The sequence below is a fragment of the Myotis yumanensis genome, unplaced genomic scaffold (assembly GCF_028538775.1).
Source record: "Myotis yumanensis isolate MYYU_CA2020_CCGP unplaced genomic scaffold, mMyoYum1.0.hap1 SCAF_11, whole genome shotgun sequence".
Lineage (NCBI taxonomy): Eukaryota > Metazoa > Chordata > Mammalia > Chiroptera > Vespertilionidae > Myotis > Myotis yumanensis.
The window spans coordinates 68,563,753-68,576,245 of NW_027223762.1; the positions used below are offsets into that span (position 1 = coordinate 68,563,753).

The window sequence follows — 12,493 nt, forward strand, 5'->3', positions numbered from 1 at the left end:
CCAACAGTATACATTTTAGGCCTATGGGCAGGCAGGCGTGTGTGGCTGAGTGGGCAGGCTATATTCCCATACACCTTTTTAAGAGAACGCAGGGCAGCGTACAGGACTTAGCCGAGCCAGTTTGCCAACCGAAGCACAGAACCTTCTCGCATTCCAGAAGTTCTCTCCACCCTTTCCCCAGCAGAATGAACCACTGTTCTGACTTCCGTCTTCATCATTGAGTTTTACCTGCTAACATTTGTTTTATGCACTTTTATGTATATTTTATTTCTTTTTAATAAAAAGTCTTGCTCATAAAGCGATTTATCATAGAACTGCATTGTTGTAGAGCCAGTCGGAAGTACTGTTCAGTGTCATGATTCCCAGCTGGGGTGGAGGCCCATGTGGGCTCTGCAGACCCCTGAGTGGGTGTAGCGGCTCTAATCACAGTTCACTACGTTCAGGATTCTTCCCTTTATCTTTGGCTTTCAACATCTTAACTATAATATGTCTGGGTACGGATCTCTTTGCATTTTTCCTGTGAGTTTGTCAGGCTTCTTGGATAATTTTTAGATTAATGTTTTTCATCAAATTTCAGAAGTTTTCAGCGATTCTCTTTTTTTTGTAAATATATTTTATTGATTTTTTACAGAGGAAGGCAGACAGAGAGTTAGAAACATCAATGAGAGAAACATCGATCAGCTGCCTCCTGCACACCCCCTACTGGGAATGTGCATGCAACCAAGGTACATGCCCTTGACCAGAATCAAACCTGGGTCCCTTCAGTCCGCAGGCTGACGCTCTATCCACTGAGCTAAACCGGTTAGGGCGATTAATTCTTTTTTAAAAATATATATATATTTTCATTGATTTCAGAGAGGAAGGGAAAGGGAGAGAGATAGAAACATCAATGGTGAGAATAATTGATTGGCTGCCTCCTGCACACCCCTATGGGGGATGGAGCCCACAACCCAGGCATGTGCCCCCGACCGGAATGGAACCTGGGACCCTTCAGTCCGCAGGCCAATGCTCCATCCACTGAGCAAAACCGGCCAGGGCCAGCCATCAATTCTTAAAACATTTTTTCTGTCCCTTTTCCCTCTCCTCTCCCGGTATCCCCGCTTTGCATAATTTGGTTCACTTAATGGTGGTTCGCATTTCTCTGAGGCTCTGTTCATTGTTTTCTTTTTTCCCTGTTTTTCAGATTTCATGATCTTTATTGCTCTGTCTTCGTGTTCACTGACTTCCTCTCCTCCCAGCTCAAGCTGCTCTAGTGGTTGCTCATTCTGGTTACTGCACTTTCAGACTCCAGAATTTCCATTTGGCTCTTTTAAAAAGGTTTACCTCTTTATTGGTATTCTCACTCTGATGAGAAATTGTTATAAATGTTCCTTTCATTCTTTAAGCATGGTTTCCTTTAGGTGTTTGAACACGTTCATAATACACGCCTAGCCAGGTCAGAGCTTCTGCCTAGCCCTCTGAGCAGACAAGGTTCTAAGAGCTTTGCTGCTCTGTGCGTGGCTTGGTGAATGCTCACACGTCTGCTCCACGTCCTCCGACTGCCCCTCAGGGGGGCAGCCCCGTCATGCCGTCTCCTGGGCCCCCAGCGGCAAGTGGGATCCCATGAGGGCTCTTCCCCTGGTTCCTGTTAAACTGGCTAGTCTGCCATTTTGCTTTTTGCTACTAGTCTCATGGAGCTCTAGCTCCCTGGTAGTTGCTGGCCACTAAGATCTTTGTTTTTGACAAACTGGGTAATTTAAGGTTGGATACGTTTACTGTAGCTGTGTTTTTAACCAGGAACAAGTTAAGATGTTCCATAATGAAATTTGGAAAGCTTTTACTTTTGGTTTTTTTTTTGAACACTGCTATTTTTATTTTCAAAAGCACATTTGCAAGAATGCTTTTACTTTTATATTATTGTGGACGAAAGGGGCCACATGCTAACCTGACAAGCTCAGGGAAGGCCTTCATGGCGGTCTTGCAAACTCAGACCTAAAGTAACCACAAAGGATGGTCTGAAATTAAACTTTAACTGAAAGCAGTTATGGTGGGTAGTTACATCCTAGGCCGGAATCTTCACTGACAAGATCAACCTTTACCTTAACTCAGCCTATCTGTCTGTTTGTATCTATGATAACATACCCTTGAAATGTCTGGGTAACTTGTAACTTCGATTTTTCTGGACCCCTTGAGGCACAACCTAATGTGCCTGGGTGCTAGGACAGAGACCACAAATTCCTTGTTATCATGTTAATTGTTCCTGCACCCACCTAAGTATGTGTCTATCATTTTACTTTTTATTCAATCCCAGGGGTCCCCCCCACCCCACCCACTTTGCTTTCTCCCACCTCTCTAGTCTAGCACCAGTGGATTTCATGTCACCCACCTATGTCCCTTTCCTTTGATTGCAATGTATAAATACAGATGTAACCCGCCATTCACCATTCTCCAGAGCATTATCTCAATCTGTTGAGGTTCTGCTTCCCGGGATATGTCGACAGTTTGGCTCAAACTCACAAAAATTCTTTACAGGTTTGAATGTTTTCATGTTAACATTATAAAGTAGAAGATGGCAAAACAACTAACAAGGTGGGTTTATTCTTTTTGAGCAAAGCCTCCAGCTCACTGTAACTCTGGCGGCCTGGCTCATGGCCTGGCTCATGTGTTCAGATGCCCTCCTGGTGGTAGCACTGGCAGAGACAGGCTGGGCTTCCACCAGGCTTTCCCTGGCACACCGTTTCATTTTATAACAATTTATCTTTTTTGATGAAACTATTACAGATGTCCCCTTTCTCCCCAGTGACCCCTTCTAACCCACCCCCATGCGCTGCCCCGGCCTTCACCACTCTATGGTCTGTGTCCATGGGCTATGCATATAGAGGCATGCAAGTTCTTTGGTTAATCTCTTCCCACCCCCCCCACCCGTCTCTTCCCTCTGAGAATCTTCAGTCTGTTCCCTGCTTCCAAATCTCTGGATCTATTTTGTTTGTGAGTTTATTTTGTTCATTAGCTTCCACATATGAGTGCGCTCATGTAATACTTGTCTTTCTCTGACTGGCTTATTTCACTTAGCATAATACTCTCCAGGTCCCTCCATGCTGCTTCAAGGGTAAGAGATCGTTGTTTTTTACTGCTGCCTGGTATTCCACAGTATAATGTACCGCAGCTTTTTTGTTGTTAATTCTTACTGGAGGCTATTTCTTCCATTGTTTTTAGAGAGAGTGAAAGGGACGGGGGAGAAGGAGAGAAGAGAGAAAGTTGACATGAGAGAGCCACACCAATCAGTTGCCTCCCTCCCACATGCACCCCGACTGGAGTGGGGAACCTGCAGCCTAGATATGTGCCCTTGACCAGAATCACACCCGGGACCCTTTGGTTCTTGGCTGATGCTCTAGCCACTGAGCCACCAGCCAGAGCAACCTCAGCTTTTTTATCCACTTTTTTTCTGATGGGCACTAGGCTGTTTCCAGATCTTAACCATTGTAAATTGCACTGCTATGAACATAGTGGTGCATATATTCTTTCTGATTGGACACCATGTCATTTTATCATGGGGCATTGTCTTAGAAAACTGAGGACCGAAAGTCGAAATTGTTACTATTCGGGATAAAGAAATATGCAAGGCCCTAGCTCATCAACTGCTCAGTGCTTTCAGGTATGGAGCCTGCTCTCCAGGTGACTGACAGACTGCTGCCCAGCCCGGAGCTCCGCGTGACTCTGCCTCCTTCCCTCTGACTGTCTCTGTGGCACGTCCTGCAGGCGCCAGAATACCCTGAATGCTCAGGCGTTGGGATACACAGAGCGAGCTGCCATCCTGGCCCCACGGTGCTGTGCCCTTTTGCAGTCCTTCACCTGACGAAGAGAAGGCAGGTCAGGGCAAGATCCGGGCTCTCAGGGCCACAACTGCCTTTACTGTCACAGGCTCCCTTGGGAGCCCATGTAACTGCATCAGGTCAGAGCATGAAATTCGGGAGTTTGGGGAGGGTGTCGGAGAAGGCAGCGTGTGCTGACGGGAAGCCTGTCAGTGAAAGGTGCGATCCAGTTTCAGTCAACATGCCCGCCCACCCGCCAGGGCCCGCACCTCAGGCAGTGCATGGATCGATCGCGCAGCAAAGTGTCAATTACACGCAGCCTTACTGTGCACGCACCACTCCCACTCGGTGCTGGGTAGCTTTATTGCAAGTCATACAATCTTGCTGCAGGCCTCACACGACAGAAAGTGACAGCTGTAGGGACAGCTCGTCATTATTTCCAAGTTCCTGACATGTTAATTGCACTTAAAATTAAATATGCGGTGAAAGAAATACATTTATAAAGATATTCAACGGGAAGTTTGCACTTGGATTTGCCTTGCTTGGTTATAAAAATTCACAACTGTCTTCCCACCTAAGGTCTCCATAAGGGTTTCTCCTCCCCCGGGATTGGGCTAGAAGAAAGGGCGGAGGGGTTACACAAATGTGACTAGTGGCTATCGCTGAGAAGCACAAGAGGAAAGCCAGGTGAGGCTGGAGGAGGCAGGCTCCACGCTGGCCCCTGTGCGGGGACACGGGGACGTGGGCCTGCGTGATGCAGGCAGCCGCACTCAGATGTCCTTCCCGCAGTCGGGGCACAGGATGTCGTCCCTCTCGGTGAGGAAGCCGCGGCCCACCAGCGACAGGGAGCACTTCTTGCAGTTGAAGCAGTCATTGTGCCACTGCCGCTCCTCGAAGGAGATGTACTTTGTGCCACCAAGTCCTGTGGGTGGAGAATGACACGGGTGAGCACGCCGGGCCAGGCGCTGGAGCTGCACCAGGAATTCTGGTTCTGCTCCTGGGAGTGGGGTCCAGACACAGCCTGAGGAGCTCAGGACTCCAAGGAGAAAGGGCTAGAGAGCAGCATGTGGGACGCCCAAAGTTCCAGAGCCCGTGCGCCCACCAGAAGGAACTGACAGCTGAGCGCCCCTCACCGGGGCGTGGCTGGCACCGATTTAATGAATGACGTGCTCACAGGGAGGGTGAAGAGAAAAGGCTCATTTTCTCTGGAATGGCGGGAAAGACCGCACAAAAGAAACAGTGGGTGGGTGTGGAGGAGGGGGCACACTTTCTCGCAGAGGGCGGTCATGAGACAAGCCCCGGAACCCAGCCCGCAGCCTCTGCAAGGTCTGCCCGTGCAACAAACCCACATGCCAGACTCTCACCCATCAGCGTTGGCTCGTGAGGAGGGGCAGGGCCGCGGCCTGGTGGCCCCAGACACTCACCACTGATGGGGTTGGTGCAGCCGGCACACTTCTTGGCATACAGGTCGCAGAAGCAGTCCAGGCAGTAGGCAAACTCGTCTCGGGACGTGAAGCGCTGCCCGGACAGCGGCTTCTTGCAGGCGGTGCACACAAAGCACTCCTTGTGCCAGGGCTGCTCCCGGTAGGTGACCCCTCCGGCGGTGATGGGCTGGGAGGCAAGAGGGCAGGGGTCAGGTCCTGAGGCAGAGCGGCCTGTGTTCTTAGCGTACTGCCTCCAGGAAACGTCAGCTCTGGTTCAAGGTCACTGAGAAACTGCTTCCCAGCCCTCACAGTCCCTGCTGCAGACCCTGGCTTCCTGCTAGTGATGTGGGTACAAGGTGCCCGCCCTCCATCCTCAGAGGGTGCTGGACTGGGCACAGGTGTCAGGGCAGGAGGCAGGGCTGGGGTGAAGGCTGAGCCTGCAGCGAAGAGGGCGACCCTAACCTAACCCAGATCTCGAAGGCCTGGGCCCGGGGCCACTTGTCTGTAATGACCCGGGCCCCCCTGGTCCAGTCACTGCTGTGGAAGAGGCTAAAGCCACGTGGGACGGGCCTGCGGGGCCGCAGGGCAGCAGGGAGAGGCCCCAGGCCCCTTCTTCGCTGTCTCAGCTCTAGTCCTGCGCGGAAGCCAGGCACACACACACTGGTCGGCAACACCTCCACCTGACCTGCTACTTCCCGTTTGCACTGTTGCTTTCCCTGTTCAGTTAACCAACGGATGTGGACAGCCGGGCCCGGGTCTCAGCTGGCTGCGGGCCGGCCATGTACAACAGAGAGCGCTGCACTGGCACTCGCAGTGCATCCTGAACACTGCTGCCCGTCCAGCTCCTGCTCTAGTCCTTATAGAGACAGATGTGACTTCCATTTTGCAGATGAACAAACTGAGACCCAGAGAAATTCAGTGACTTGCCTGAGAATTCATAGCTAGTAAATAGCAAAGTAGGTACAGAGTTCAGGACTTCCTCCTATCCCGTATTCTCTTCATTAAAGTATAAACCATTAATAATTATCCAACAAGTGCTCTCTAAGGAGTAGAACTTATGCAAAATATGCTGGGTGGCAAAGTATCTCCGAGGCTACAGAGGGCATTTCTGTGGCAGATGCTTCATCTGGAGCAGCCTCCCTCGCTCTGCCCATCCAGACTCCGTGCCCTGCCACAGTGGCGGGAAGGGATGCTCTGGCATGAACGCTGACGGGCGTGCTGATGTCGCACACACGTGCAGCCCAGACGGTGTGCCTTCATTTCCCCACGGGAATAGGACTGTGAGGCGGGGAAGACGGCTCAGGAAGAGGAGCCTCTAAAGGGAAGTTCCCGTGGGTCTCCCTGAGGAACAACCACAAAAAGGGAGAGCGCAGGGAGAGGGTGCCATGAAGGGACGAAGGAATACACAGCAGACACATGGTCGTGAGAGGGGCGATGGCGAAATGGAATTCAAAATAGTAAAGAAAAAATGGAAACGTGAGAAGGAAACAAGGTGGAGACTGAAGAAAAGCACAATACTCTGCTTTGAAACGGTGCAGGCAGGCGGCTGGCAGGGAATGGGGACACGGCACAGACAGAAAACGGGCGGGAGCCAGTCTGCGCTTAGTCCCGCGACAGCAGGCCAGGGCGCTGGAGGTGCACAGTCCTCACAGTGTCAGGACCTGTGTGTGAGCGGACACTGGGAAACGAAGCTACACCTGAAGGGCAGGGACGTGGGGGACGGGACAGGCGGGAGGGAGACGGCTTCTTCCGGGTGCAGGGCTCCGTCCTCCCTACCTAACGGAGCCACGCAGCCACGGCCCGGGGCCACGTGTAACTGACGACCTGCACTCCCCGGGGCGGCCGTTCCCTGACTTTCCCTCCCGCCGCCTCTTTCCCTTCCACAGCAGTTGGCTTCTGGCTTCGTTTCTTCCAGAGCAAGACAACAGACACCGCTTTGGGCTCATAAGTTCTCTCCACATCGAGTCACACATGAGCACACATCTGGGAAAGAAGAAGGAAGCAATGAAGGATTTTATCTCAGACCACCGTGCTCACGCCTGGAAAGACTGGAACACAGGTCCCAGGGGCCAGTGTCCGGAGCACATGAGAATATGGACAGAGGGTGACAGAGGTGTAACTTCCGTGCCGTTCCAGTGTCACACCGTCACCTCTTTCGGGAAGGACGAGCGGGTGGGCCATGGCCCACACTGACTCGCGTGTGCAAGGCCCAGCAGGCTCGGGTACCTTTTTGCACTGAACACACTGCAGGGCATGCTGCTTCTCGTAGCAGGGCACGCAGAAGTTCTGCTCGTCCTTGGGGATGAAGCTCTTGGTCCCGATGGGCTGCTGGCAGCGGTGGCAGATGAAGCAGGTCTCGTGCCAGCTGCTGCCCTTGTACTCCATCTTGCGGGTACCTGTGGTGACAGGCAAGAACAGAGAGGCGCTGTGACACGACAGCTGGGTGCTGTCTGCCCTGGGACCGGCCACCCGCTCGGCCTGCGCACAGGGAGGCATTTTGCTCTCAAAGGCTCGCCTCTGAGTGGGATGCTTTCTAGGTTGTAGAGAGGTGCCCACTGCTCCCCACCCAGTTCGTTAAACAACATCTGTACATACTCAAGGTGTGTGTATGCACATGACATGAAAAAATATTCTAGTCTCTCAGCATTGCAAAACAAAGAAATCTGGCATAGCTCAGACTAACCTGTGAATCATTCCGGAGCAGAGGGACCTGTTATGAACAGCCCTGCTGCTCAGGGGGTGGAAATGGCAGGGGGGAAGGAACCTGGAGCCCCCGCCGGCTCAGTGAGGAGCCTCCACATCTCACCCAGCAAGGTGGTGCACAGAGCTGTGATGCCCAGTGCCTCCCACACTGAGCCAGCGCTACCAGTAAATGAGTGACATCTCATTTCCTTCCGAGTACTATTATCATGTGATGTGTTCACATAATTTCTTCAAGTAGATTAAGAAGATGGAGAACAGAGGACTAAAAATGGCGGCAGAGTAAGTGGATGCTGCATGGACATAATCCCAGGAACAAACTGGAATTACAACTAAAATACAGAAAAACTTCCTGAATAATCAACGGAAAAGTCAAAGGAGAGAACCCTGCTACCTGAGGACCAAACGTGGAGACCCCATAAAGACTGGTAGGAAGGGTGGAGGCACAAAAGGGCTGGTAGGCGCCCACAGACAGCAACTGAAGTCCCGGAGAGATATCGCAGCTGTGGCGGGGGGGGGCGGGGGGGGGATGCCACTAAAAACTCTGGGATCTAATCCCCAAGCTGGGCCCCCCAGCAGAGAGCACCAAAACTGAGAAAGGTACCCCATAACATCTGACAGTGAAAAGCAGCAGGGTGCTGTCTGCCAGGGAGTGACAGCTGAAAATTCAGGCACCCTCTTAAAGGGCCAATGCAAGGGCTCCCTGTGGAGCCACCCACCTTGAGCTCAGGCAGCGGGAGGGTGAAGTGGACTGGAGCTGTGAGAGCAGAAGCCAGGACTGGGGACTCGGGTGACAGAGCTCAGAAGGCAGACACCCCAAGTTTCCTGGGCTAAGTCATTCCCTTAGGCAGTGGAGAACATCTTTCCCACATAGACATCTGCCTTGCCTGGGGGGAAGATAGTCAACACACCCTATTGCAGCAGTTCTCAACCTGTGGGTCACCACCCCTTTGGTGGTCGAACGACCCCTTCACAGGGGTCACCTAAGACCATCATGCATATCAGATATTTCCATTACGGTTCATAGCAGTAGCAACATTACAGTTATGAAGTAGCAACAAAAATAATTTTATGGTTGGGTCACAACATGAGGAACTGTATTTAAAGGGCCAGAAGGTTGAGAACCACTGCCCTATTGGAAAACACCTTGCCCTGAGGCCACTTAAGAGACTAAAACTAATAATTAGCTTCCAGGCAGAAGCAACTGCCCCACCCTGTTGAAAAAACTCCCGCCACACCTGAGGACGATTGCCTGGGGGCAATTCAAGTTGGAATCCTATCAGTCTGTAGGCAGAGGCAATCTCTGAAGGCTTTGAGTCTTTGCCTGATCTAATTAGTCAGAAACAGCCTTTAACACTGTCCTGCACTAGAGATTGAGAGGTGTAGAGGATCTACCTAAAACAAAGTCACAAACCCAAACAGACATCCAAAGTGAGGAGACAAAGAAACAACCCCCAAATGCAGCGGTTCTCAACCTGTGGGTCACGACCATCGGAAAACACATATAGCATATCAGATATTTACATTACGATTCATAACAGTAGCAAAATTACAGTTATGAAGTAGCAACGAAAATATTTTTATGGTTGTATTTGTTGGATTTTGTCGAATGCTTTCTCTGCATCTATTGATATGATCATGCGATTTTTGTCTTTCAGTTGGTTTATATGATGTGTCACGTTTATTGATTTGCGACATCATTTGTTGTATTTCACCACTCCTGTTTGACATAGTACTGGAAGTGCTAGCCATAGCAATCCGACAAGAAGAAGAAATAAAAGGCATCCAAGTTGGAAAAGAAGTTAAACTGTCATTATTCGCATGATATTGTACATAGAAAACCCTAAAGACTCCATAAAAAAAGACTTCATAAATGAATTCGGCAATGTAGCAGGATACAAAATTAACATCCATAAATCTATAGCTTTTTTACACACCAATAATTAACTCACAGAAAGAAACTAAAAAAACAAGTCCATTTACCATTGCACAAAAAAAATTAAGATACCTAGGAATAAACTTAACCAAGGAGGTAAAAGACCTGTACTCGGAAAACTACAGGACATTGATAAAAGAGATAGAGGAAGACATAAAGAAATAGAAGAATACATTGTGTTCATGGATTCATAGAATCAACATCATTAAAATGTCCATACTACCCAAAGCAATCTATAGATTCAATGCAATCCCCATTAAAACACCAATGCATATTTCACAGACCTAGAACAAACTCTCCAAAATTCATATGGAATAAAAAAAAGACCCCGAATAGCCACAGCAATCCTGAGAAAGAAGAACAAAGTTGGAGGGATCACAATACCAGATATCAAACTATATTACAAAGCCACTGTTCTCAAACCTGCCTGGTACTGGCACAAGAACAGACATATAGACCAATGGAACCAAACAGAGAACCCAGAAATCAATCCAAGCCATTATGCTCAATTAATATTTGACAAAGGAGACAAACACATACAATGAAGTCAAGACAGTCTCTTCAATAAATGGTGTTGGGAAAATAGGACAGATACATGCAAAAAAATAAAACTAGACCACCAACTTACACCATACACAAAAATAAACTCAAAATGGATAACGGACTTAAACATAAGACAGGAAACCATAAAAATCTTAGAAGAATCCATAGGCAGCAAAATAACAGACATGTGTCATAACGATATCTTTACAGACACAGATCCTAGGACAATGGAAACTAAGGAGAAAATAAACAAATGGGACTACATCAAAATAAAAAGCTTCTGCACAGCAAAAGAAACCATCAACAAAACAAGAGAGGCCACTGCATGGAAGAATGTATTTGCCAATGTTATTTCCAGTAAGGGTTTAATCTCCAACATTTACAGGGAACAACTTAACAAAAGGAAGATAAACAACCCAATCAGAAAATGGGCAAAGGACTTAAATAGACACTTTTCAAAAGAGGACATACAGAAAGCCAAGAGACATATGAAAACATGCTCAAAGTTTCTGATGCAAATCAAAATGACAATGAGGTACCATCTCGCACCTGTCAGAATGGCTATCAGCAACAAATCTACAAACGACAAGTGCTGGCAAGGATGTGGAGAAAAAGGAACCCTCATACACTCCTGGTGGGAATGCAGACTGGTGCAGCCACTGTGGAGAACAGTATGGAGTTTCCTCAAAAAACTAAAAATGGAACTCCCATTTGACCCAGTAATCCCATTTCCAGGATTATATCCCAAGAAACCAGAAACACCAATCAGAAAGGATATATGCACCCCTATGTTCATAGCAGCACAATTCACCACAGCTAAGATTTAGAAACAGCCTAAATGCCCATCAGCAGATGAGTGGATTACAAAACTGTGGTACATCTACACGATGGAATACTATGCTGCTGTAAAAAAGAAGGAACTCTTGCCATTTGTAACAGCATGGATGGACCTGGAGAGCATTATTCTAAGCAAAATAAGCCAGGAGAAAGATAAATATCACATGGTCTCACTCATTTGTGAAATATAACGAACAACATAAACTGATGAACAAAAATAGAGCCAGAGAAAAAAATATTTTAGAATATAATAGAAGTAATCCTGTTACTTGCAAGATTTATTTTGTATGTTGTAAATAAGTAAAATAAATTAAAAAATAAATAAGAAGATGGAGAACCTAAATGCTTTTTGGTTCACCCCTACCCCCATGCCTGATGCACAGCAAACATTCAATACTTGTTGATCGATGTTTTCCCCATACTTTACCAAAAAAGTGTATATTTACTGAAAGACATGGTTCAAGACAGACAAGTATGTGAGCACCGCTGGTATGAAGCAGAAGTAAAGTACTTGAAGAAAGGGAGCATAAGGGATGAAGGAAGGAGAAGCGTGGCGCCAGCTCGCTGCACACACCCGGGGCAAACCCAGACCCCACTTCGTAGGGAAGTTTTTTGGAACCAGCCACTCCCACTCACGCGGTCCTTCCGCAGCTGCTTTCACGCTGCCTGCAGAGGGGAGCAGCCTCAACAGGGCTGTGGCCTGCAAAGACCAGGTTATTAATCCAGCTGGGTCTTCATGGAAAACAGTGCCAACCCCTGGCTCACGGGAAGGACGCTACAGTGGAATGATTGCAGCTTGCACTCCAGCAGCGGGGGAGTTGGCCTGCATGGACCCTGGGTGGCAGTCTTCTGAGACAATGCAGGCAGCACAATGCAGGCGTCTACAGTCGCTAAGTCAAAAATAATACAACCAGGCTAAGGGCTGTGTTTAGCTGGGGGGCAAGTTGGTGAGATGCAGGTGACTCGAACCATTAGAATATGCACTGGGAAGCATTACTGATTATGTTTCTAGATGTCGTCTTGGGGTCACTCTCTCAGCTCCCTGTCCTTTCAGGATCAGACATTTGGGCACCATCTCCCATAGTCATGGAATTCTTGCGGGGGGGGGGGGGGGGAGGGGGCCGGGGGAGGGGGAGGGGGAGGGGGGTGCATAGCGATCTTCACAGCCTATGAAATTCAATCAGGGGGTGATGAATTCTGAAACGAGGAAAATTCTAGTAAGCAGTTTAATTTCAAGTACAAATGGTGGGTGCTTTTTTATT

At 48.8% G+C, this 12,493-nt stretch overlaps 1 protein-coding gene across 2 annotated transcripts in view; it reads right to left on the reverse strand.

Annotated features, from left to right (window-relative positions):
• Window positions 1-4,112: 4,112 nt before the first annotated feature.
• The window catches only part of FHL2 (four and a half LIM domains 2), a 72,739-nt gene continuing 64,358 nt past the window's right edge, over window positions 4,113-12,493 (reverse strand). For both annotated transcript variants that reach the window (XM_070429846.1, XM_070429848.1), the window contains exons 4-6: window positions 7,442-7,611; window positions 5,216-5,402; window positions 4,113-4,713 (exon numbers count right to left, since the gene is read on the reverse strand). In XM_070429846.1, the coding sequence (XP_070285947.1) occupies window positions 4,562-4,713; window positions 5,216-5,402; window positions 7,442-7,611 (509 nt within the window). In that variant the 3' untranslated portion in view covers window positions 4,113-4,561. The remainder of the gene's footprint in view (window positions 4,714-5,215; window positions 5,403-7,441; window positions 7,612-12,493) is intronic.